Source organism: Gadus macrocephalus, chromosome 15 (assembly GCF_031168955.1).
Source record: "Gadus macrocephalus chromosome 15, ASM3116895v1".
Lineage (NCBI taxonomy): Eukaryota > Metazoa > Chordata > Actinopteri > Gadiformes > Gadidae > Gadus > Gadus macrocephalus.
In genome coordinates, this window is record NC_082396.1 from 6407754 (window position 1) to 6434625 (window position 26872).

Here is a 26872-nt window from a genome sequence, read left to right on the forward strand (position 1 = left end):
CGTTATAAAGGGCTGGAATGAGTGGAATGAGCGGCCCAAAGCTGTACAGAGAGGACAGCTGCATGGCACCCCCTTCTCCCCCCACCCACAACTAATGACCTTTAATCAGGACAGGTTCCTGCCCGACTCAACCTTGATGTCACGTACTGCAGAGGGAGGAGAGGAGGTGGAGAAGGTGGGGAGAGGGGAGGACACACCTTTCACTGCTACAAACCCTTAACGGTAATTTTATAACAAAATATCATAAAGAGAAGTGCTTCCAGAGTATAGTTATGACCATTCACACTCCTCCTAGGGCAGCCTCTTACTAAGGAAAGACAAACAGCCTTTTAATATCTCCCCAGGAATGGACACCAGCACACAGAAAGTGTTTTAAATCGTCTTTATTAAGTAAACTCTACATTTTTAGTATTGCTTTCATCCACTCTTTTTTTTTTAACTCTAAATCACAACTTCCTGCAAAACTGCACAGTTTATATATATTTATATATAACGTCTTTCTTATGTTGTTTTTTTTAGCCTTTTTTTTTTTCTTCAATTAAGCTACACTTGAGGAATACAAAAATATCACAGTACATTTCTCTACTAAGTCCCTCCTTTCTCCCCCCCCCCCCCCCCCACACCCCACACACCCCCTGCGAGGCTGCGGGCACCAGTAACGGTGGCGGTGGGAAGGTGTTGCCAGGGCAACGTGTCCTGGGACAGCGATGGAGACAGAAGACCACGAGCTCAACGGAGGAGGAGGGGTGTGTGGGTGTGGGGGGGGGGGGGGGGGGCTCCGCCAACACCAGTAAAAGCCCTTGGGTCGAAGGGGCACGAAACCGTGCTGGTCACCATGGCGACGGAAAACGTCTTTCACGTCCCAACAACACTGCGGCGCAGCTCGTAGCTTTGGCCTTAGCTTAGCATCTTGGCGCCACCACCGCTGACCGTTGGGAACGTGGGAGGGTGCGCGCTCAGTCAGAGGCCGGGGGAGAGACACACTGATGGTGGCGAGACGGGGACGGGCAGCCAAATCATCCAATGGGCTTCCTCCGTGCGTTCCTCGCCCTCCTGCTCCTCAGACGGCCTCAAACGCGGAGCGTGAGGGACAAACGAAAAGAAAACAAACAAACACTCGAGGCGTTTTTAATCTCTGTATACGTGTGGAATTATGTACAAAATATCAAAAAAGTAAAGAAAGCAAAAAGCAGAAAACGTTGGCGACACACACACACACACACACACACACACACACACACACACACACACACACACACACACACACACACACACACACACACACACACACACACACACACACACTTCTGGACTTGTGTTGGAGCTCTTACATCCTGTCAGCTCAACATGATGGCCGCGTTCTATCATTCCTCTCCTACACCGCAGGATGAAACTAATCAGTGGTGTCGTGACGTAGTTCTCCGGGGTCGGCCTTGAGGCCAGAGGTCAGAGGCATGAGGCCAGAGGCCCGCGTGCGACCGTCCAGGGGTCGGCCGGGGGACGGAGGAATTTCGCAGTATTTAAACTCAGTCGGTGGCCTCCTTGAAAAAGGAAGAAACAAATGCAGTGTTGTCCTGACGACGAAGACCCACCCTCAAAGAAGTGATGACGAAGCCCCGCCCCTACAGGAAGTGGAGGCGGTCGGAGAAGGGGGGGGGGGGTGCCTTAGTAGTAGAGGAGGTTTACACAAACTTGAACAATGATTGAATACAGACGGAAAGGTAATACGTGTAAGTGAACACAAAGTCTGGACGAAGTGAAATCAAACATCCAACCCCCTGCTGCCTCGTGCGTGCACACAAACACACGTGCACGCACACACACACACATTTCTTTTTATACCAAAAGGAAGTCTTGTGGAGTCAAGGACTTTAGGAAGTTGATTGTGCTGCATGTTTGTGTGTATGCGTGTGTATGTGTGTGCGTGTGTGTGTGTGTCTATGTGTGAGAGAGAGGAGGGGTGAGGGAGGGTCTTCCGTCCCCATGCACCCCAGAGTACGATGCAGAACATCCAAGCAGGAGACGTCAGACGCTGGCTAAGGACCTTGGGGTCAGGCCCCTTTAAAACATCCCCCATAATCATGTCCCTCTCCCCCAGGCGAGTCCTCAGCACCTCCGGCCTCAAGCGGAGCTCCAGTCTGCGAGAGGACAGTGGCTCATCCCCAGTAGGATACAGAGCTCCAGTCATGGGGGACAAATTAGCCATCTCAAGCCTCAGATGGAGCTCCGGTCGTGGAGAGATGGTGGCTGTCCCCAGGGAGTTGCAGAGCTTCAGTCATCAGGGAGAAGGTAGCCGGCTGCAGCCTGACATGAAGCTCAAGTCATGGGGGAGAAAGTGGCCATCATCGGGGGAGTTCTGGAGCCCCGGTCTTGGAGGGAGAACGGGTCCATCTCCACCCAGAGAAAGAACTCCATTCAGGGGGAGATGTGTACGTCTCCATCCGGTGACGCAGCTCCATTCCTGGGTAAAAGGTCGCTATACCCAGGGGGATGCAGAGCTTCAGTCAGAGAGGGAGGGGGGGGGAAAGGGTTCCATCTCCTCCCAAAGACAGCGCTCCAGTCAAGGGGGTGGGATGGGGGGGGGGGGGGGGGGGAGGAAAGAAGGGCTCAGACTCCACCCAGACACAGAGCTCCATTCAGGGGGAGAAGGTGGCCATCTCCAGCCTGAGCTGGAGCTCCAGTCATGGGGAGAAGGTGGCCATCTCCAGGGAGATGCGCTGCCACAGCTCCTTGGTCTGCTTGCCCCTCTTGAGGTTCTGCAGGACGTCGTTGAACTGCATCATGCCCACCGGCGTCAGGCAGAAGGCCCCCCTGGCGCTGCGGATGATGTTGACGAAGTCGTCGTAGTCGGCCGGCGTCAGGTGGATGAGCCGGTGGTGGATGTACTGCAGAGGGGGACGGAGAAGGTCAAGTTTAGCTACAGTTACGGTCTCAATACTGTAAGACGAGCAGGGGGTCTCAAACTACGGCTCGGGGGCAGCAACGGGCTGGAGGGCCTCAGCCGCTGGGCCGCATTCCAAAATAAAATAATGTTGCTATTATATTTATGACTGTTTGAGGTGACGCTTCATGTTTGTTGATATGCGTTGAATACTTTGACCCGTCTGACCACAGCCAACAAATCACCAAGTCACTCACATCACTGATTGAAAGCTGACCCACATTATATTTTGACATTCATGTAATGGCAGTTAAAGTTGTGTATTTATTCAGGACTATTTATAGAGCTCCGAGTGGCCCAGGGGGCAGAGCTCCGCACTTCTGGGCCCGGGCTTTGAGGAATAACTCCTAAGACCCGGCGAGACGAGTCCTGAGAATGAACCCAGAAGAGGGATACCTCCCACCATGGACGTTAGGAGTGTGATGGGTTCTGAGTGGGCAGAACGGTCGCACAAAACCAGCAAAGACACTGTATTTTAATTAGTTCGAAAACAGTCGATTAGTAATGAGCTCGTCTGATTACTGTTGTAGAGTGCCAGCAGTGCCACAGTGTCTTCATTTTTAAATCGTTATTCCAGCTGTAGTAGAGACTGAATCCTGGCAGGGTCTCAGAAAAACAAGCCTGGCCCTAAACTATGGCCAACTAGCTCAGCTGAACACACAGCTGGACTTCCCCTGGATTGGGAGGCTTTGCATACCTTGATCCAGAGTTGGAAGGTTGAACAGCATTTAGTGTTATCTAATGTTCCCTAACTATCCGTAGCCTGCTACTGCTGAAGGCTGTAAAGTAACACCGAGCTGTCTGTTCATGTTACACCAGCAGACTTTGTATTCCATTGCATTTTCCATGCTCTCATTTCCTCAGCCAGGCACTCAAAGCAGGGCTGACTGGTGGTCCCAGCCTGAGTTAAGACGGTTCAGAGAGCCTGAGGTTCAGATTAGAACACAGGCAGCATGAAAGGCTCTCAAAGCGCATTATTCAAACACAGATTAATGCAACTTCAACAACGGAAGAACAGAGCTGAAAAGGCACTTGAGAATAGCAAGGGAATGAACCGCCACAACCATGAACCTTATAATATATAATATTATATATTATACTATATTATAACCATTCATAAACAAGACTACTCTACTATATTATACCCATTCATAAAAAAGACTACTATACTATATTATACCCATTCATAAAAAAGACTACTATACTATAGTGTAACACTAACCGAGACTACCATACTGTATTATATCATACCCATTCATGAACAAGACTAATACTATACTTTAATATACCCATTCATAAACATGACTACTAAACTAGATAATATTGTACTATACTACATTATACACAATAATAAACAAGATTAATACTTTGTGCTTTCATCTTTAATTATATTTGCTTTGAAACGTATTCATCTGAAATTAAAATATTCTCGTGCGGTGCTTTCAGAAAGTTGCTTTTGTTTGGTCAAGGAAAACCTGGTCATTGTTGTGTTTGACAATGTTGTTCGTGTTGGATTTGTAGTGCATTGATTAAAAAAAGGCTGCCTTTTCAGAAGGCAGCGTTAGGTTATTAAAAAGTGATTGAAGGCAGGAGAATTGAAAACATTCTCCCTGAAGTGTTTATGGTTTTCTATTTCTATCCATGCAACATTAACACTCTGCAATACAGTCAACCACACAGCGACTGGGCAGCAACAGATTGCAAAGCGGCGGTAAAGTCCTGCCCTACCGTCCACACACAGGGTTAGGGTTAGCACGCACAATAGAGACAGACACACACACACACACACACACAAACACAAACACACATACACACGAAAGTAGTAGCTAGGGGTTTGGCTCCAGGCTAAATGGTGCTGTGTTCAATCCCCAATCCCTCACTGTCTAACCCCTACCTGCTCCTTAATCCCCCGTCTCTGTAAAACAGACACCAAATCAACAGATACCAAATCAACAGACACCAAATCAACGGATACCAAATCGACAAACACCAAATCAACAGACACCAAATCAACAGACACCGAGCTGAAGCGTCTGCTGAGAGCCCTTCATAGTAGCATCAGCGCTCTGTCCTATAACTCTGTAACCACGCAGGAGAACATGCACCGGGGGAGCTGCTCCTCTAGGGTTTCCTCGTCTGGTGTTTGGTCCCGGCAAGTCCTCTGGCCGTCCTGAGGGGGGGGGGAGCGTGAGGACGGCCGGCATATGGGCCTGGCTCTCCCCTCCGCTGGCTCTGGGAGGCTTGTGGCTGGGGGGGGGGGGGGCGTGACAAGACCCAGATGCCTCCTCTCATTAGCCGGGCAGCCTCAGCGTTCTGGACCAGACCGGCCGCGCTCAGGCAGAGCTAACCTCATTTATGGAGAGAGAGTCACGTCCCCCTGGAGGGGGGGGGGGGGGGGACGTGACTGGAACACGTCCCGGAACGCTCAGCCCCGGGGAGGGGGCCTTAGAGAGTCGGACCACAGCACGGAGGACGACGGAGTAACACACGCACAACAGAGAAACACACACACACACACAACCGAGTAACACACGCGCACAACAGAGTAACACACACGCACAACAGAGTAACACACACGCACACACACACACATACAAGAGTTACACACACACACACACAACAGAGAAACACACGCACAACAAAGAAACACGCACAAGAGGAAAACACACACGACAGAATGACACAGAGGAGCTCAGAACTAAGTTCTAATTTCCTTGTGTGTGGTAGCAAACTACCACACACAAAACACACAACACTACTGTCGCCGTGCAGACGTGTGGAACAGAGGCAGAAGAGCAGCTTGCAGGCCGACCACCCCGGTGTGTCGGGATGTGGGGAAAGCTTGAAGTGAATCGGTTTTGAACGATCATTTCCATATTTTTAACTTCCAGAGCTACAGCTGGAGTGTGGCGCAGGCGGAGAGACAGAGGGTGATGTAAGCGAGGGAAAGGTAGACGCGGGCGGGATGGAGAGAAGCATGCCAATGACGGTGAGAGGATCTCATAGCCTCAAGACCGATTAGAGGTTCATTCATTCCTTCCCCCTCGCTAATCCACGGTTCCACGCATGGATGTCAAATATTAGACAAAATAATAAAACTGCAAGCCGTCGTTTGTCCCGTAGGCAGCGGGCTTCTTGATGCTCTGATTCCACTCTACCTTTCCTCTCGCAGCAGTGTTGATCTAATCCAGAGTTACGTCAAAACCATAGTGCCGTACCGGTGCTGTCCTCTTAATGGTGCACATGCACCATACAGGTTTGTTCATGTGCTTGTGTGCTCACTGACGGCACGCACGCGCACTGACGGCACGCACGCGCACTGACGGCACCCACGCACACTGAAGGCACCCACGCACACGTGCGTGTTACCTGCAGGTAGGCCTGCTTACAGGTGTGTGTGTGTGTGTGTGTGTGTGTGTGTGTGTGTGTGTGTGTGTGTGTGTGTGTGTGTGTGTGTGTGTGTGTGTGTGTGTGTGTGTGTGTGTGTGTGTGTTTACCTGGAGGTAGGGCTGCTGACCGGTGTGTGTTTGTGGGAGTGTGTGTGTCTGTCTGTCTGCAGGTAGGCCTGCTGACAGGTGTGTGTGTTTGTGTGAGTGAGTGTGTGTCTACCTGGAGGTAGGCCTGCTGACAGGTGTGTGTGTTTGTGTGAGTGAGTGTGTGTCTACCTGGAGGTAGGCCTGCTGACAGGTGTGTGTGTTTGTGTGAGTGGGTGTGTGTCTACCTGGAGGTAGGCCTGCTGACAGGTGTGTGTGTTTGTGTGAGTGGGTGTGTGTCTACCTGGAGGTAGGCCTGCTGACAGGTGTGTGTGTTTGTGTGAGTGAGTGTGTGTCTACCTGGAGGTAGGCCTGCTGACAGGTGTGTGTGTTTGTGTGAGTGAGTGTGTGTCTACCTGGAGGTAGGCCTGCTGACAGGTGTGTGTGTTTGTGTGAGTGGGTGTGTGTCTACCTGGAGGTAGGCCTGCTGACAGGTGTGTGTGTTTGTGTGAGTGGGTGTGTGTCTACCTGGAGGTAGGCCTGCTGACAGGTGTGTGTGTTTGTGTGAGTGAGTGTGTGTCTACCTGGAGGTAGGCCTGCTGACAGGTGTGTGTGTTTGTGTGAGTGAGTGTGTGTCTACCTGGAGGTAGGCCTGCTGACAGGTGTGTGTGTTTGTGTGAGTGGGTGTGTGTCTACCTGCAGGTAGGCCTGCTTACAGGTGTGTGTGTGTGTGTGTGTGTGTGTGTGTGTGTGTGTGTGTGTGTGTGTGTGTGTGTGTGTGTGTGTGTGTGTGTCTACCTGGAGGTAGGCCTGCTGACAGGTGTGTGTGTTTGTGTGAGTGAGTGTGTGTCTACCTGGAGGTAGGCCTGCTGACAGGTGTGTGTGTTTGTGTGAGTGAGTGTGTGTCTACCTGGAGGTAGGCCTGCTGACAGGTGTGTGTGTTTGTGTGAGTGAGTGTGTGTCTACCTGGAGGTAGGCCTGCTGACAGGTGTGTGTGTGTGTGTGTGTGTGGGTGTGTGTCTACCTGGAGGTAGGCCTGCTGACAGGTGTGTGTGTTTGTGTGAGTGAGTGTGTGTCTACCTGCAGGTAGGCCTGCTGACAGGTGTGTGTGTTTGTGTGAGTGGGTGTGTGTCTACCTGGAGGTAGGCCTGCTGACAGGTGTGTGTGTGTGTGTGAGAGTGGGTGTGTGTCTACCTGGAGGTAGGCCTGCTGACAGGTGTGTGTGTTTGTGTGAGTGGGTGTGTGTCTACCTGGAGGTAGGCCTGCTGACAGGTGTGTGTGTTTGTGTGAGTGAGTGTGTGTCTACCTGGAGGTAGGCCTGCTGACAGGTGTGTGTGTTTGTGTGAGTGAGTGTGTGTCTACCTGGAGGTAGGCCTGCTGACAGGTGTGTGTGTTTGTGTGAGTGAGTGTGTGTCTACCTGGAGGTAGGCCTGCTGACAGGTGTGTGTGTGTGTGTGTGTGTGAGTGTGTGTCTACCTGGAGGTAGGCCTGCTGACAGGTGTGTGTGTTTGTGTGAGTGGGTGTGTGTCTACCTGGAGGTAGGCCTGCTGACAGGTGTGTGTGTGTGTGTGTGTGTGTGTGTGTGTGTCTACCTGGAGGTAGGCCTGCTGACAGGTGTGTGTGTGTGTGTGTGTGTGTGTGTGTGTGTGTCTACCTGGAGGTAGGCCTGCTGACAGGTGTGTGTGTTTGTGTGAGTGGGTGTGTGTCTACCTGGAGGTAGGCCTGCTGACAGGTGTGTGTGTTTGTGTGAGTGAGTGTGTGTCTACCTGGAGGTAGGCCTGCTGACAGGTGTGTGTGTGTGTGTGAGAGTGGGTGTGTGTCTACCTGGAGGTAGGCCTGCTGACAGGTGTGTGTGTTTGTGTGAGTGAGTGTGTGTCTACCTGGAGGTAGGCCTGCTGACAGGTGTGTGTGTGTGTGTGTGTGTGAGTGTGTGTCTACCTGGAGGTAGGCCTGCTGACAGGTGTGTGTGTGTGTGTGTGTGAGTGTGTGTCTACCTGGAGGTAGGCCTGCTGACAGCGCTGCACCAGCTGGTGGAAGGCGGGCATGCGCAGGTGTGCGTGGATGTGGACGGGGTTGAGCCGCTGCAGGGCGTCCATGATGATCTCCTGCAGGACGAAGGGGCTCAGGACCCCTTTGACCGCGCCCACGCAGAACTGGTACACGTAGTTCACCCCTGGAACACGCACGCAAAACACACAAAAGCCTTGTTCATGACACGCTCACAGGCACAGCGCTTGCACAGGGGAAGCAGCGCATAGAACGGGTGAACACTGAATCGATCACAGCGCCAATCAGAAGACCAATTAAGACCATTGATTAAGATGTCTGATACGTTTCCCGTCGAGGGATTGATAAGGTAGGGTCTCCAGTTAATGCAAATTACGCTTGATGAACGAATGAATGAATTAAAGAATTAGTGAGCAGATGAATAAATGAGTGAGCCGTTCTGAACATGATCCTGGGGTCCTGGCCGACCTAGTCTTCGTGAATGAATGAATGAATAAATGAGTAGTTGTGAACATGAACTCGGTGTCCCGACCCACCTAGCCGCGCAGCCAGCCCCAGCAGCCACTTCACGTCCTCGGTGTAGGGGGGGCTGCGGGAGAAGTTGTTGGGGTGGTCGTTGTGAGCCCGCCGCCCCAGCATCTCCAGAGCCAGCATGCCTACACACACACACACACACACACACACACACACACACACACAAATGGTAAATGGACTGCATTTTATACAGCGCCTTTCGAACCAGTGGCCACTCAAAGCGCTTTACAATATTGCCAAACACTCACCCATTCATGCAACCATTGACTCACCGACGGCGGTGTCAGCCATGCAAGGCGGCAGCCAGCTCGTCGGGAGCAGTCAGGGTGAGGTGCCTTGCTCAGGGACACCTCGACACTCACACTAGGAGGAGCCGGGGATCGAACCGGCAACCTTCCGGTTACCAGCCGACCCGCTCTACCTCCTGAGCCACATGCCGCCCAAAAGAAGCGTGTGTGCCGAGTCACATGACGACAGTCACATGACACGAGCGTTGGTTCCACGTACCAACTCTGTAGGCGGAGTGCAGGTAGTGCAGGCCCTGCTGGCTGATTGGCTGGCTATGCTGCTCGTCATCCGGGGGCAGGGGCTGGCTGTTGACCATGGGGGCGGGCTGGGAGGCCAGGGCGGGCATGGCGGCCAGAGACGCGGCCTGCATGGCCTGGATGGTGGAGCCCGCGTGGATGCCACCTACTGGGAGGGAATAAAAGGATCCTGATAACCACACGGTACAAGTGTTAAGAGCAGAGCAGGGGACACACACAGTACATCCTGGGTGAGGACGGTGACGTACCACCGTACAACACAACAATACCACACACACACACACAGTACATCCTGGGTGAGGACGGTGACGTACCACCGTACAACACAACAATACCACACACACACGCACACAGTACATCCTGGGTGAAGATGGTGACGAACCACCATACAACAATAACACACACACACACACACACACACACACACACACACACACACACACACACACACACCCCCCCATCCTGAGTGAAGATGGTGACGCACCACTGTACAACACAACAATACCACACACAGTACATCCTGGTTGAAGATAGTGACACACCACCGTACAACACACACACGATGAAGATGGTGACACACCACCGGACAACACACACACGATGAAGATGGTGACACACCACCGTACAACACACACACGATGAAGATGGTGACACACCACCGGACAACACACCCTTCGATACATTCAGACGTAGAGTACGATACACACACTGTCCTGAACATACCAGTATCACACACGCATTACCCACTGTCCGAAGGTACAACACATACACACCATGGTGCAATCCAATATGCACCGTCAAAATATAAAATACATAATATATACCACATGGTACAATCCAATACAATTAAACCATTCACTTATCTTGGTACAATTTCAATCTTCTAATAATTGTAGTAACTGTAGTTCAATGCAGCAGACCACATAGAACAGTACAACACATCCTGTCCTGAGAGAGGGTGTGTTGTACTGTAGTCTTTATCAGGGATAAGCCTGATCGCCCTGAAAACGTTGTTTTCATTAATACAGGCGTTTGTGTTCGCTCTCTGAAGGCGGCTACACACTGCCTAGTGAGGCAGACCGGCTGTCAATCACTGAGTTAATGCACACTGTGTGGCTGCGCAGAGGTTTTCCTCCCCTAGATGCATTAATCACAACACACACACACACACACACACACACACGTAAAAAACAAATCAATGCACCTCCGTCAATGAGAGGAAAACAAACCGCTCCACTAGTGAGGAGAAAACCTCTCACATTAGGGAAACACACACGTCTGACTTCATTATCCACACACATATCCTTATCAACACACACATCGGACTTCATTATCAACACACACATCTGACTTCATTATCAACACACACACCTGGCTTCATTATCAACACACACATCGGACTTCATCATCAGCACACACATCTGACTTCATTATCAAAACACACACATCTGACATCATTAAGAAAATTGGCATAAGCCGAAGATGTTGGCACTCACTCAAATTAACACAATTACAATCAACTAAAATGACAATCAACATTGAGTTACCCATGCGTACACACACAAACTCTTTAGACACTCTGGTGGACACACACACACACAAACACACACCTGCCACGGTGGTGCCCATGGGCATGCCGGTCTCAGTGTGGTAGGGGTGGACCGCGATCTGGGTCATGGACGGAACCTGCACCCCGGGGAAGGTGACGGCGGTGGTGGCCATGGGCGGGTGGGGGCCCGTGGCCACGGAGAAGGGGTACTGCGCCCCGATGAAGGCCGGGTGCATGCCCTGGGGAGGACCACACAGACAGCGGGTCAGCAACACAACACAGGGGCCGGAGGGGGGGACAGGGGGGGACATGTGGCCTGGGGGCCCCACATCAGTGCTCCTCATAGACCGACCCCAGCACAATGGCTCTACCTGGGACCCCATGTCTTAACGTTTGAGTTCTCTTTGGTTTATTGATCCAGTTTATTTATAGTAATTATTTATTTTTGCATGACTGTACAGAGACTAGTCTACAGTATACTCCTAACAGGCCTTTCACACATGAACCGAAAGTCTGAACTTCTCTGTGTCATCGGCTGTATGTGTGAACAAGAACGACTGACTGCGCCCCTCCGGAGACAAATCTACCAGGGCCCGAGAGTTCCCGACAAGCGAACGGGCGTGTTGCTGACGTTGACCTCTCTAATCGTACGACAGGCGCAGAACTGGGAGCACAGAGCGTAGCTGCTGGGTACGTAGCTCCTCTGGCCTGTACTGCAGTCAGCGTTACGGAGTGGATCGTCTGGACCCTCATCCCGGTCCATCTCCAATGTTTGTGGACACGTCTGACGCGGCTCATCCCGTTGTGTGTCGCATGTGTGAAAGGGCGACTGCTGATCATCTCCGTACACGATTCTCCAGAGCTGATGAAGGCCTGCGAGTAGGGTTACTGACTGATCTGTGGATCATTCTATCCTCTGTGGGTTTTAGAACCCCGTACACCCATGGATTATATACATATATCTCTGGTTGATTGGAGAGACCTGTGTTTACACTCCCCCTAAGGTACTGGCGGAGGAACATTTATTGATTCGGAAAACCCAGGTAGCGAATGGGAACCGTACGAGCGGACTCCCTAATCACTGAGAGAAACATCAGCACGATCTCGACTAACAAGCACGTACTCTCTGCGTTCCAAGGACGAGCTCCACCAAAGTGAATAACTTCGGCGGCTCTTTCCTGAACACGGGTTATTTATTTCAGTCTCCCTGCACTCTTCTAGCGGCTGTCAGTCAAAGTCTCGGCACGCCAGCTGGTCCCATGGGTACTGCGGCGAGCGCACTTTGGAGACACAATAGGATTTGTCTGAACCAGACGACTGCATACTAATCGGCGTGCGTTCTGCCACTCAGACTGAAGGAGGCACACTTTAAACATGCATCTATCAGTCCATACAGAACCCTGCTTATTGGTATGCTCCACAACACCTCAACATAACGAGGATGGATCCTGCATGAGTTATAATGTAGAAGTATACAGACGTTAAGAATAGAGACCATTGGTTTAATTTTGGTTTCCATCAAAAGAGGAACACTGTGCTTGTTTTTCACTCAAGGAGCTGAACCATGAGGACTGGTCCATGAGTGACATCGTTTTATAATACACCCCCTTCTCTGTCAGAAACCCTCCACTGAACCCCATCTGCTACAGATCAGGCAGACCGAGAATAACCTGACAAACATGGTGGGCGAGCCTCACTCGACCACAGAGTGGTTGATTTGTGGTAGCTATTGGAGATGTTCCCACTACCGCAAATATTATATATACAATATTGATTACACTTCTTAGCTGCTCTGCACACAGATTTTCTGCTGAGCGATTCAATGTCAATGTACTGTAATGTATCGTTATGTACATTAATGTACTGTAGTGTAGATGTAATGTACTGTAACGTACTGTATTGTAAAGTAATGTTATTTACTAAGAGAGAGACATACAGCTAGGCCCACCTGGGGGTAACATACTGTTACATACTGTATTGTACTGTAACATACTGTAGTGTACTGTAACATAGTGTATTGTACTGTAACATACTGTAGTGTACGGTAACATAGTGTAGTGTACGGTAACATACTGTAGTGTACGGTAACATACTGCAGTGTACTGTAACATAATGTATTGTACTGTAACATACTGTATTGTACTGTAACATACTGTAGTGTACTGTAACATACTGTATTGTACTGTAACATGCAGTAGTGTACTGTACTGTAACATACAGTACTGTAACATGCTGTACTGTAACATACAGTAGTGAACTGTAACATAGTGTATTGTACTGTAACATAGTGTATTGTAACATACTGTACTGTATCATACTGTACCATACTGTACTGTATCATACTGTACTGTACCATACTGTACTGTAACATACAGTAGTGTACTGTACCATACTGTAGTGAACTGTAACATAGTGCTGTACTGTAACATACTGTACTGTACCATACAGTAGTGTACTGTAGATGGACGGAGAGGAAGACATACAGCGAGGCCCACCTGGGGGTAGGCGGCTCCGGCCACAGGGTACACGGTGGGCCGAGGGACCTGCTGCAGGGGGTGCCCCAGGTACTGGGGGGTGCAGACGGTGGGCAGGTGGGCCTGGATGGTGGTGTAGGGGTGCAGGCCGGGCCCGTGGGGGTGGGCCATGGCCTGGCCCGGCAGCGGGTGCGACTGGTAGATGGTGGAGCCCACCGAGATCACCGGCACCACCGCCGCCGCCGTCACCGTGGCCGTCACCGCGGTAACGCCCGGGGACTCGCCCATGACCCCGCCCCCGTCCAGCAGGCCGCAGTGGGAGTCGGGGGGTCTGCGGCCGGCGCCGCCGTTAGCCCCGCAGCGCCCAACCCCCTCCCTCTGCTGCCCCGCCCCCCCGCCGACGGACTGCTCGTACAGCCAGTACCACTGGTGGGCCACCTCGAACAGCACCTCCGGGTAGACCCCGCCCCCCTTGGCCGCCTCCTCCACCGCCATGCAGGCCTTCTCCAGCATGGTGTTGTCCTGCACACACACACACAGAGACACAGAGAGACAGAGAGACAGAGAGACAGAGAGACAGAGAGACACACACACGCACACACAGATAGTGACACACGTCAGGTAGACTGCATGATAATTGCCGATAACAATCGTTACGGTAGATCCCAATGTATTTAAAATCTCCTATTGGGGATCAAACGAACGATTGCTAAATAGACTGATGGATGATTGATTGAATGCATGAATAGAAGACAGACAGTCAGTAGAGCGTAATAAAGGCCAGCTTACAGAGGGTTGGTAGCTGTGCGACTGACAGACGGAGGGCCGGGCGGACAGACAGACGGAGCCCAGCCGGAGCCCCACCTGCTCCTTGCACTGCACCAGGGCCCTCTGGATCTCGTTGGGGTTGAGGGCGTGGGCGTGGGGCAGGCAGCTGAGGGCCAGCTCCGCCGCCGCCCGCACCATGTTGGGGTCCCGGGCGCGGGAGGCCCGGTCCGCCAGCGACGCCACCTCGGGGGGCGTCAGGTGGCCGTCCCAGCACTCCACCAGGATGTTGAGGGCCGCGCTGCCGATCTCCATGGCCTGGCCTGGAGGGTGGAGGAGAAGGTGGAGGCGAGGTGAGGAACATGAACAACAGGAGGGTGGAGGAGAGGTGAGGAACATGAACAGGAGGGTGGAGGAGGAGAGGGGAGGAACATGAACAACAGGAGGGTGGAGGAGGAGAAGGTGGAGGAGAGGGTGGAGGAGAGGTGAGGAACATGAACAACAGGAGGGTGGAGGAGGAGAGGGTGGAGGAGAGGGGAGGAACATGAACAACAGGAGGGTGGAGGAGGAGAAGGTGGAGGAGAGGGTGGAGGAGAGGTGAGGAACATGAACAACAGGAGGGTGGAGGAGGAGAGGGTGGAGGAGAGGGGAGGAACATGAACAACAGGAGGGTGGAGGAGGAGAAGGTGGAGGAGAGGGTGGAGGAGAGGTGAGGAACATGAACAACAGGAGGGTGGAGGAGGAGAGGGTGGAGGAGAGGGGAGGAACATGAACAACAGGAGGGTGGAGGAGGAGAGGGGAGGAACATGAACAACAGGAGGGTGGAGGAGAGGTTAGGAATGTGATCATCAGGAGGGTGGAGGGTGGAGGAGAGGGTGGAGGAGGAGAGGTGAGGAACATGAACAGGAGGGGGGAAGAGGAGAGGGGGGAGGAGAGGTGAGGAACATGAACAACAGGAGGGTGGAGGAGAGTTTTGATCCATAGGAGGGTGGAGTCTCCAAGTTTACTAAATAACAACGGGGAACAAATCCTGAATCCGACTTCATCAAAATAAAAGCAGATCAGAAGGCAGAGCAGAACGAAGGGCCGACCTGTGATCCAGGACACGTGGGAGCTGTAGGTCCGGGACAGCCAGTTGGGGGAGACGAAGTTATGCAGGCCCAGGGCGTACAGGCCGATCTCGAAGGCACACAGGTGGAGGTTGCGGTGGGGCCCCTGGTGGCCCCCGCTGGCCGAGGGCTGCGTGAAGATGGAGGTGGATGAGTTCCCCCCCGCCTTGATGAGCACCGTCTTGGCCAGCTCGAAGTAGAAGTGGGCGGCGGCCTCTGATGGCTGGTTGGGCACGTGGGGGGCGTGGCACTCCGGGCGACGCCCCTTGTAACTGTGGGACAAGCAGGGGGTGAGAGGTGGTTCTGACACACAGGAGGTTCGCCTACACAGGTGTCTGTGGCCTTTTGAATACCGTCTAATTATCTCTGGCTACGTGTTTATGATAAGAGTATGATATTAATCCCAGTTTGGAATTTCTGTCATTTCAGTAAAGTAAGGTACAATTCTTTATCCGTTTGTCATTTCTATATTTTCTTACCGGCTGGTGTCTGTGCTCTTGGCCCTAGCCCCGCCCCCTGTCCGTCGAGAGCCACTGGATGAGGAAGAGCCCAGCGAATCAGAGGAGGAGCTACTGATGCTGTCACTGTCCTGGCCCCGCCCCCAGGAGGTGGCGGCCCAGCCCCCTCGGATGGGTCGGCGGCTTAGGGTGGGGGAGCTGTCGGAGGTGGTTTCCGGAGCGCTGCTGTCGATGCTAGCCATGCCTGGGAACACACACACAGGAGTTAACGTCATAGAAACACAGACCTGGATAAAAGGAGCTTAACCTGGCAGTAAACACATTGATGGAAGGGCAGGGAGTTCTTGCCTGTAAGGCATAAAAATGGTTGGTTGAGATTTGTTTAACTGTTACCTCAATAGGTAGTTTTGCCAATTAGGAAAAGGGACCAATATTATGTGGGGTCCCGCAGGGTTCCATTCTCAGTCCCCCCCCATCGTTAAATATTCAATCAACGATCAAGCTGCTGAATAGCCTTAACCTGCTACTGCATATCTGTATTGTAATGATGTAATCAATCATCCATTGCGTATGAAAAGGCAGAATAGCACTGATAATTGTAATACATTATAAAAAAAAATAATAATATTTACAGATTGCTTGTTGCAGGAAAATTGCCAGTGACGCTGCATAGGACTACTCTGAGTACACTTCCATCGGTAGTACCTTCCCACTCATACGCTAGACACAAACGCAGCATAACCAGCGCATGAATCAGAGGTTCCACATGAGAGCGCCTACCTGTGTGCTTCTTCTTCTGGCGCACCGGGGAGCCCCAGCAGCGGCCGCTATAGGCCCCGCGGCCCCCAAGCGCTAGCCGACTGGGCACCGGGCCCTCGGGCTTGAAGGCGGCCAGGTCGTTCTGCGGCTCGCACGCCGTCGGCTGGCCCCCGTCTGGAGGCACAACAAACACGCGTTATCGCCACACACCAGGGGGTGTAGGGGGGGGGGGGGGGGGGGGGAGACACAGAGAGACTGGAGCGGCTCGGAGTGGCGCCTGGTGCTATTGAGACAGAGGAAGCTCCGGGTGTTTACCTAGCTCCCTGGCGTCGCTCCCTCCTTCCCCGCCGTTGTTGTTGTTGTTCTGGGCAGACGCAGCGGTGGCGGCGGCTAGCTGGCCCGGCACCCCCGCCCCGCTCCCCACCGGCACAACGGAGGAGGAGCTGGAGGAGGACGAGGCCACGGCGGCAGCGACCGCGGCACCAGACGTTGAAGCGGCGGCGTGTTTGTTGTTGTTGTTGTTGTGGACGCCGCCGGCCCCTTGGCCCCCGGGGGCCCCGGCGTGATGGCTGGCAGAGTGCTTGGACGGGCTGCGCTGGCTGCTGGCGGCGGGCTTGCTGCTGGAGTAGAAGGAGCTGATGGTCTGGGGCTTGTGGGTCTGGCTCTCGCGGTCCAGCAGCTTGTCCAGAATCTGGGGGGGGGACAGAGGGAGGGATGGAGTCGGACGGGTTCCAGAGATACAGAGGGAGGGCCTCGGAAAGGGGATAGTACCCGTGTCCTCAAGGCCCGTCCAACACGAGGTCACCAGCGATCGTCCTCCCGGGAAGGTTACAACAGAGATAAGTTCCCCTTTCCTCGGGAACCCCGTGTGCAACGCAACAGGAAAACGTGTTTTCACTCAGCGGGAGACTAAATAAACGCTCCCAGCTGCCGCTCTGCCACTCATCATTTCATCGGAACATGATTTTTAAGCACTCATCATTGGGTAATCATGTGATTGAGGGGAGGACGGCGGGCGGAGCAGCAGCTGAGTCCCCCTGGGAACCATCTGGCTTCAGGCTGGAGCAGATGCTGAGTGGAAGGCTGGCTGGTCTGAACCGGGGCCAGGCTCTGCTGTCCTGTCCAGACCGCCTCCCCTGCCTCCCTCACAGGTGGATACATGACTCTGAACGATACCAGCACGTGACACCAGCATCTACGACCCTAGCTCTGGTCCTTGGAGCAATCTGTGTTTACTCTCCGGAAGTTCACATGCATTGTTGACGGTTTTGTTGAGGTGTTGTTGGCAGATGGGGCTGAATCCCATTTTGTAAATAGTCTGTTTCAAACACACTGGTTTGTTTTTGCTTCCAGGCGCGTTGCGTGACGCAAAACCATTCGGCTGCTTGGTGGCCTGTGATTGGCCAACACCGTCCGCCGGGCTCTCCCTCCAGACTCATTAGAATGTCCTTGAGAACGGCTCTCCTGTGTCTCCTCAAAGATACCGTGGAGTGATAGGGGGAACGGCGCGGCGGTGGACTTGCATGTGAAACTGGGGAGCGGCCGCTGATGGGATACGTTTTGTTTTGCATATTCATGAGTTTGTTTTGGAGGATAAGATATTTTCAAGGGTGGCGAGAAAAACAGTGTTGTTGTGATACAGCTCTGGTAGTTAGTTAGTGGAGTTGTACTGTTGTCATGCAGAGCACTTGAAAGGAGATAAGCTACTGTAATTGTTTTCTGCTCCTCTAGTAGCACTTAAAAAAAATTGTGTATTTTTTCAAAGCCACTTGGTAGAAGAATCCACACTCTCTAAAGAGACTTTAAAAGACAGACCCAAATGTTTCGCTAGATTGTTTTGTGTTTGTCGCTATGGTCCCACGGATTCCGGCAGCCTGTTCTCACTGCGTAGCAGACGCTGATTGAACCACAGAACACTTTTCTTTCAGGAGTGGGGGTGAAACCAGGACCGGTATCACAGGGTGAGTGTGTGAGAGTGAGAGAGAAAGAGAGAGAAAGTGAGGGAGAGAGACAGAGACCTTGATAGTGAAAGACAGTGAGGGAGAGAGACAATGGAATTGAGAGAGAGACAGTGAGAGTGAGGGAGAGAGACGGTGAGAGTGAGACAGTGAGAGAAAGCGAGAGTGACATTGAGAGTGAGAGACGGTGAGGGGATACCCCGTGGGGGATATGCGTCTGTCTGTGCTACCTTCTTCAGCTTGCTCTGGTCGTCCTTGTAGGTGATCATGAGGGCCAGAGCCAGGTCTCCCTTCTGCCGCCGGGTGCCCTCGCACAGCAGGGGGTGTTCTGCCTCGCTCACCGTCGTCTTCATGCCTGGACACACACACACACACACACACACACACACACACACACACACACACACACACACACACACACACACACACACACACACACACACACACACACACACACACACACACACACACACACACACACACACACACACACACACGAGAGAGTACGTTGGTGGGGGATTGAAGCAGTGAGTAGGTGAGCGCCAGCCAGTGAGTAAACATGACATCACTCACCGAGAGCCGCCACCGCCGCCTCGAAGCCCAGCTCCTCGTCGCCGGGCATCTCGTTGTTACGGTTACGGCTGGGCGGCCGGGACCCCGTGGGGGATACGACTGCACAAACAACATGGCGTACAAGAGGGAGGGTACAACGTCACTACCACATGTAGAGAGAGCCAGAGACCTCATTGCAAGAGAGCGAGATCGTTCCAGAATTCAACTGGAAATCAATAGTGAGCGATGCTAACTTAATGAAGGAATACATTAATCCACCAGGTACTAAACAGTGTCCTGGCCCTGAAAATAAACACACAGGGGATTGAACACGCCGCTTTCTCTGCCTGTTCTTTCCGAACATCATTGATTGCGCCGTCCTTCAAAACTCATTTATTCCTTCCTTGTCGTTTGATTTCCCTCAAGTACTTTGTTTTGTTCGCTTAAAAGCATCTCCCACACACACACACACACACACACACACACACACACACACACACGCACACAATGATCCTGACCCCTCAGCCAATAGTGGCGCGGCGTAGATGCTGACATCCTAACCCCTCAGCCAATGGCGGTCAGGTGTCGATGCCGACATCCTTACCCCTCAGCCAATGGCAGTCAGGTGTCGATGCTGACATCCCAACCCTTCAGCCAATGGTGGTTTGGTATCGATGCGTACATCCTAGCCCCTCAGCCAATGGTAGCCCGGCCTCGATGCTTACCTGGGATGCAGAGCACGTCGAAGATGAAGCTGGCCAGCATGAGGGGCAGGACAGGCCGGTAGTCGCAGAAGCTGCCGTCCCTGAGCTGCTCGCCGCGGTCCCGGATGGCCGTCATCTCCACCAGCCCCAGGGGGATCTTCTTCATCAGGGCCACCACCTCCGTCTCCTGGTAGCCCAGTTTCACCTGGGACCACAGCAGCACCGCTGGTTAGGGCACTGGTTCTCAAAGGCCGGTACGCGTACCCCTTGGGGTACTGCAGTTGGTACTTTCATTTTTTCCTTTTCTTTCAAATGTTTAAATAATACTTGAACACACAAGTATTACCATAATTCTGAATGCTAGTCAAAAGGAAATCGACACATTATTCATGTACATTTGCTGCCGGTGAAGGGGTTACTTTGCTGAAAGAATATCTGAGAGGGGGTACACTAGTAGAAAAAGTTTGAGAACCGCTGGGTTCCGTCTGAGATGCCCTCACACCCCTACCTGCTCCTGGCTGACATGTGTCTGAGTTCACTAAGCGAGTCTCTTTGGATCAAAGCAGCAGTGGCAGCTAAATGATCAAATCATGGCTGATTGGATTCTCGCCGCTCCAGGCGAGATAACGACCTGATTAGTCTGAAGCGCTCGAAGCGGACTAAAACCTGCCCGAGGGAGGGAGGATTTAAATAAAGTCTGGTGGATTTAGGATAACTACCAAGTTAAACCAGTTTTACGAGACACTTTCTAAAATACATCATATGATGGACAAATATCTGGGTTATAATAAGATATCTACTGTATATCTATATCTCTATACATCTAAACAATTATATATACATTTTTCGATTATCAAAGTATAAATGATGCATACATACATGTGCATGCATGAATTAATTAATTAATTCATGCAAGGTGAGGTTAAACTTATCCCTTCCAGTTCCCCACCCCCCTCCCTGGCCGAGGTCCCAGCCCTGGTCCCAGCCCCAGTCTCCGGCCGCCCTCACCTCGAGGGCCTTGGTGGAGGCGGGCGGCCTCTGCAGCTCCAGGGAGAACATGCCGGTGCTGAAGGCCAGGTTGTGGAGCTCCAGCCGCTCGCTGAGCACCATGAGCAGGAAGGCCGCCTTGGACAGCGTGCTGGTGGCCACCGCCGTCTGACGGATGGTCGACACCTTGCTCTTCTTACCCTGGACGCATGGAAACCATGGTTACGGTCACCATGGTAACCGGTAACATAGATGCAGTCACCATGGTACCAGATACCATGGTTACAGATACCATAGGTATAGACACCTTGCTTTTTTTTTTTTACCCTTGACATAATGATACCATAGCAACAGTCACCACGGTAACAGAAACCATATGTACCGTCACCATAGTAACAGATACCATAGATACAGTCACCAAGGTTACAGATACCATAGATACATACAGCTTGTTCTTCTTACCCTGGACACAGTCATCATGGTGACATACCATTGAAACAAAAACCTTGGTAACAGAAACTATAAGTACAGTCACCATTGTAACAAAAAAAAAACATTGATACAGTCACCAATGGACGCCATGGAGATAGAAAGCATAGATCCAGATCCCTTAGATTCACACAGAAGGTGAGGTTACCTTGGTCTGAGGCTGCTCCACCTTGAGGTCAGGAGGGTTGGCCAGCAGGTCTCCGGCCAGCTCCACGGCCAGCCTGCAGGACTCACTGCTGTAGCCGTGGGCGTACAGGGCCTCAGCACACGCAAACAGCACCTGCAACCACACACACACACACACTCTTAACAAAAGTAGCAAACTCAACATCTGGGCAGCAACGCTGTGAATCACTTTGGATGAAAGCTTCTGCTAAATGACTGAACAGTTTTGAAAATAGGAAAGTGTCCCTACAGCAGATAATGACACACAGAGCCAGAGTTAGGGTTACGCCTCGCTCTTGAACACTGCAAGCATCGTCTAAATGGGGCAGTCGTCAGCATTTTCCAAGTCCAGGGACCGCACCATTACATTACACAAAAATTGGGTTTTGTGAGAGAGAGATAAAGCGATAGATGGAAAGCCAGATGGAGAGATAGACCGTTTTAAATAAACAGTATACACTCTCGCTACAACTCACACACCACAGGGAAATCGCTGCACTTAAAAATAGTACTTGGCATTTTGTAGCATCTTATCCGAGCTATCTTGGTTGTGCACGGGGAACGGGTTAACCTAGCGATTGTTAGTGCTTGGCACATTGTATTGTACAATACGATGTATTGTTGTTTCTCTATCTTCTTCTGACAAATGTACTAAGTTACTGTAAGTGGCTCTGGATAAAAGCGTCTAAACGCCCTGAAGGTAAATGTACTGCAAACGTCCTCACCTCCATCTGACCCTCCTGCTCCAGAGGTTTGATCCCGGCGAAGATGTCGGGCTCCTCCTCGTGGTGGTTGTCGGCGGCACCCCGGTCGCCCCCCTCCTCCGAGGCCGCGCTCAGGTAGTACGCCTGGTAGTCGTCCTCCCCCGCGGGGTCCGCTCCGCCGGGCCCCTCCCCTGCTGCTCCTCCTCCTGCAGCCGGGGGAGGCGGCGCCCCGGAAGACCCCGCCCCCGCCTCCAACGCGGGCCCCCCGGCGGAGGCCGCCCCCGCCGGTGCCTTCCCGCCTTCCTCCTGGTCGTCCTCCATCTCCTCCAGCTCCATCTCCTTCTCCTCCTCCTCCGGCGCCACCACCACCAGCACCGTCACCGCCTCCTTGGGCGGGACGCTGGGTGCCGGGGGCGGGGCCTGGGGCTGGGCGTTGGCGGGCGGGTGAGCCGTGGAGGCCGAGGTCTGGGTCATCCTCTTGGAGGCCCCTCCCCCTCCGACGCCGCCCCCGCCCCCGCCGTACTTCCCCCGGAGCAGCGGCCCGGGCGGAGGCAGCATCTCGGGCGGCGGGGGCGTGAAGTCGAAGGTGTTGCTGGCCTCCGCGCCCAGCGCCAGGCAGGAGCCGTCGTCCAGGCTGAGCTCCGCCATGTCGGGCTCCAGGGAGCTGTCCTCGCTGCTGGTGCGGCGCTTGGCGGCCACGTGCTTCCCCCCGCCGCCGCCAGACGCCCCCGCACCACCCGACCCGCCCATGGAGCCCCCCTTCCCGGAGCCCTGCGTCAGCTTGCCCTTCCCCCCCGACGAGGAGGAGCCGGGGCCCTTGTACACGCACTTACCCCCTCCTCCACCTCCCCCCCCGCCGCCCTCCTCCAGGGACAGGGACGGCCCCCCCGCCAGCCGGCCCAGCACGCCCCCGCCCGCCGTCAGACCCTTCCTCTTGCTCACCATCGTCTCCTTGGGCCGCACCGCCACCTCCTGCTGGAGGAAGTGGCCGTTACCCCTCCCTTTGTAATCGCCGCTGGCGGTCCCGCTCTCGGCTCGACCCAGCCCCCCTCGCGGGGCGGCTCCTCCCGCGGTCTCGGAACCTTCTCCTCCGCCTCCTCCTCCACCCCCTCCTGCGGCCGAGGCGGCCTTGGCCCCCCTCTGCTGCTGCACGGCACGGGCCCAGCAGAAGGAGGCGCTCTTCTTCTCGGCGCTGCAGTAGGTGATGCCCGGGAGCGGGTAGGCCACCTCCCAGTTGAAGTAGCAGGACTCCACGGCGGGCTTGAAGCCCTGGAACAGCTTGTCCAGGGACTTGCGGTGCTGCCCGCGCTTCACGATCTCGATCACCTTCAGGTGCCAGGTCTTCAGCTGCGACGCCAGCTCCAGGCGCCTGAGTGGGTAGAGGGGGGAGGGGGAGGCTTAGCGCAGGAGGTAGACCGGGGTGACTTGTAACCCGAAGGTTGCTAGTTTGATCTCCGGGTCCTCTTAGTTGTTGAGGTGTCCCGGACACCTAAACCCTGACTGCTCCCGAAGAGCTGGCTGTTGCCTTGCGTGGTTGACTCCGCCGTCGGTGTGTGGATGTGTGCATGACCCGTTTCCCCCCCCCCATGTCTGGTTCTGGTCGGGCGTCAGCAGCGGGTTTAAACAGATCCTGCCTCACGGAAGCGCAGCCTAGTAGCCGCATGCTAACGGTAGGAGCTAACCTAAGCTGAATGGTTTGAACCAGAGATGCCCGTGCTCTATACTTACAAATTACAATTTGTTGGGGTTTACTCGAATCAAAAGAGCTCCATTGGCGTAAGAAAATAAACATTGACAACGCCGTCTGAAAAAGTAGACGAAACATGGGAGCGGGTACAAAGCCCTGGAGGTCACCGGGTGGGGTCTGACCTCTGGGGGCTCATGGTGGGGTCCAGCACCGCCAGCCTCCACAGCACCACCATCTCGTCACACATGCTGGCGCAGGCGTGGGCCGCCACCTCCGTCTGCCCGTTGCTGCGGCCGGTGTGGCCGCTGGCACTGCTGTGGGAGGCGGAGGTACGCACGCTGTACCACCACCCGATGATCTGAGGGGGGGGAGACACCGTCAGCAGGGGGAGGAGGAGGAGGGACACCAAGTCGACACTGCAAGACTGTCAAGACCAACTTAAATTGCTTTGGTCTTATAAGAAAATATATACCTCTTAAGGCAGCACAACAATTGATGCTTGCCATGATATTTTCTCCTCTGTCATATTGTATAACCGTTTGGGGTCAAGCCAACCAAACAACAATGACACCAATAAAATCATTATACAAACAGGCACTTAAAATAATGGCTCAGAAACCTACTAGATGGCATCATTGCCAAATTTTAAAGAAACACAATTTACTGGGATTTGGCAGCTTTGTAAACTTTTCATTTTTAAAACTAATTTTCAAGTGTGTGAACAACATTGCACCGGAAATACTCTGCCAATCGATAAACAAACTGAACAGTAGAATTAGAACTAGGGGTGCAACGAGCGGAAATTGTAGAACAGCGAAGCGCAAAACCACATTCGGACAATCATCCTTTGTAGCAATAGGCACTAAACTGTGGAATACACTGCCATCAGAAATCAAAACATTGACAGAGCTCAAGGTTTGTAACACACAAGTAAAACAATGGTTGAAACTGAATAAACCCTGTGAACATTGACACGCACGCACACACACGCATTAATCATTGTCCTCGTTTTTGTCTTTATGTCTCCTGTATATGATGTCTTCTGTATTTTTATTCGTGTGTAACTTTTAGTAAAGGCCTAACCAGGGACAGGGGTTGCAAATTAGTCTTGTCTAGAAACCTGTATGCATGGAATCCATTTTATATTTTGAATGAAACAATGTATTTGTCCCTGCTCAATAAACTCCTAAATAAAATAAAAAAGTACTTCCTGTAAACCACTCAAACGCAGCTACGATGCTGCGTGTTCTTCTACAACGGGAGCCCGGTGGCTGTGGGGCCCTGGCAGTAACATCTACATTCAGGGCGTTTAGCAGCCGCTTTGATCCAACACGACTCACCATAAGCGGATGGTGAGTCGGATGAAAGAGAAGCAATAATATATGGCTGCCGGTAAAGTAAGGATGTTCATAGAACAAAGTGCCGAGCACTAACACCGCTAGTTTAACCCGTTCCCCGTACACAACAAAGAGAGCTAGGATAAGACGCTACGCGATGCCAAGTCCCGTTGTTAAGTTACCTGCTCGTAGGTGAGGCACTGCTCCGTGAGGATGTAGAGCAGGGGGGCGGCGTTGCTGTCCCTCCTCTTGAACATCTCCCTGACGATGGACAGCAGGTTCCAGATGCCCTCGGGCTCGCGCCCCCGCAGCGGGCGCAGCAGGCAGGCCCACTCCGCGGCCGCCGGGGGCTCCGTGGAGGACAGGTACATGGAGTTCACGTCACTGAGGGGGGGGGGGGGAGACGTGAGGGTTAGGGGGTGCATCGCACCTCAAGGGAGGGGCGTCAAGACAGACGAACCGAGGGTCAAATCAAAAGCACTCGAGTGGGATGACTGGACATCAAGATCATCAACACAAGGTAGGTGTGTGTGTGTGTGTGTGTGTGTGTGTGTGTGTGTGTGTGTGTGTGTGTGTGTGTGTGTGTGTGTGTGTGTGTGTGTGTGTGTGTGTGTGTGTCTCTGAGCCTTAGGAAGACACCTAAACCCTAACTGCTCCTGAAGAGTGTGTTTGACTCTGCCGTTGGTGTGTGAAGCATGTGTGTATGAACGCAGTGAGTCGCTTTCGTGAAAAGCGTCTGCCAAATGTAAATGTTGAAATAAAGTTGGTCAGTAAAAATACTTTGTATTTCCCGTTACATTTTTCCAGTTCATTAACGACGATGATCTTCACAATATGAACATTACCAGGCGTCACTGAATCGGTGACTTAAGGTACCACATTTTTAGGAACCTTATCTCTCTGCGAATCACCTTTTCGGTGAATCGCAGAGAGATAAGGTCCGTAAAAATGATAAGGTCCTTAAAAATGCCTGCAGTATGACTACAGAAGAATAGATCTTAGAGGTGGCCCATAAATGCAGAGAATGGTCGAGTGGTTTCAGGGCCACTCTCCCAGGCCGCCCCGGTTCAGAGCGTTGTGGCGAGGCGGAGAAGCCTACCTGAAGACCACCGGGGACGGACCACAGAACTTGTGGAGGGTCTTCTTGATGTTGTCCCTCAGCGTGGACTCGTCCAGGTACCAGGTGCTCTGATCCGAGGCCGAGGGGCCCGCCGTGGGGTCTGGACACACACAAACACACACGCCGCACAGGCTGGGGTTTAAGGTGTTGAACTCCAAGGGAAAGGTTCTGGGTTCAAACCCCAGTGTCTACCTGTAGGCCTCCTGGTGTTAAGATGCCCTAATCAATATATATGATCATTACCAAAAATTCCCGTTTATTAAACCCAATTTAACAATGTGAGGCTGGAATAAAAAAATACAATGACATTGAAATTAATAAAGATGTCCCATTTCTACTAAATATGTGCTACAATCAGAACTCCAACTGGATTCAGTGGGACACAAGCGCCACCTACAGGCCTAATGCGGTCATAGATCTCAAACTCATATCAAACAAATCACACTCATTAACACAAATATAGCTGCCAAATGTCAGCTAACATATCACTCCGTCGCTAAAACTGTCGTTATGTTCTAATTGGACCAGTTTGTATTTGACCACCCATATAGCACT

General features: G+C 52.7%; 2 protein-coding genes across 2 annotated transcripts in view; one reads left to right on the plus strand and one right to left on the minus strand.

Moving 5' to 3' along the window:
* Nucleotides 1-2607: 2607 nt before the first annotated feature.
* Nucleotides 2608-26872, minus strand: part of zswim8 (zinc finger, SWIM-type containing 8) — a 39857-nt gene continuing 15592 nt past the window's right edge. Inside the window, exons 7-26 of the mRNA XM_060073836.1 lie at nucleotides 26297-26417; nucleotides 25380-25581; nucleotides 24043-24218; nucleotides 22195-23542; nucleotides 21453-21584; nucleotides 20837-21016; nucleotides 19850-20033; nucleotides 19146-19253; nucleotides 18803-18927; nucleotides 16930-17305; nucleotides 16636-16788; nucleotides 15877-16099; nucleotides 15380-15669; nucleotides 14313-14611; nucleotides 13545-14045; nucleotides 11111-11288; nucleotides 9463-9648; nucleotides 8958-9077; nucleotides 8409-8519; nucleotides 2608-2885 (exon numbers count right to left, since the gene is read on the minus strand). Of these exons, the coding sequence (XP_059929819.1) occupies nucleotides 2608-2885; nucleotides 8409-8519; nucleotides 8958-9077; nucleotides 9463-9648; nucleotides 11111-11288; nucleotides 13545-14045; nucleotides 14313-14611; nucleotides 15380-15669; nucleotides 15877-16099; nucleotides 16636-16788; nucleotides 16930-17305; nucleotides 18803-18927; nucleotides 19146-19253; nucleotides 19850-20033; nucleotides 20837-21016; nucleotides 21453-21584; nucleotides 22195-23542; nucleotides 24043-24218; nucleotides 25380-25581; nucleotides 26297-26417 (5291 nt within the window). The remainder of the gene's footprint in view (nucleotides 2886-8408; nucleotides 8520-8957; nucleotides 9078-9462; nucleotides 9649-11110; nucleotides 11289-13544; nucleotides 14046-14312; nucleotides 14612-15379; nucleotides 15670-15876; nucleotides 16100-16635; nucleotides 16789-16929; nucleotides 17306-18802; nucleotides 18928-19145; nucleotides 19254-19849; nucleotides 20034-20836; nucleotides 21017-21452; nucleotides 21585-22194; nucleotides 23543-24042; nucleotides 24219-25379; nucleotides 25582-26296; nucleotides 26418-26872) is intronic.
* The window catches only part of c15h3orf70 (chromosome 15 C3orf70 homolog), a 70913-nt gene continuing 67638 nt past the window's right edge, over nucleotides 23598-26872 (plus strand). Inside the window, exon 1 of the mRNA XM_060073038.1 lies at nucleotides 23598-23611. The gene's annotated coding sequence lies outside the window, so the exon portion shown is untranslated. The remainder of the gene's footprint in view (nucleotides 23612-26872) is intronic.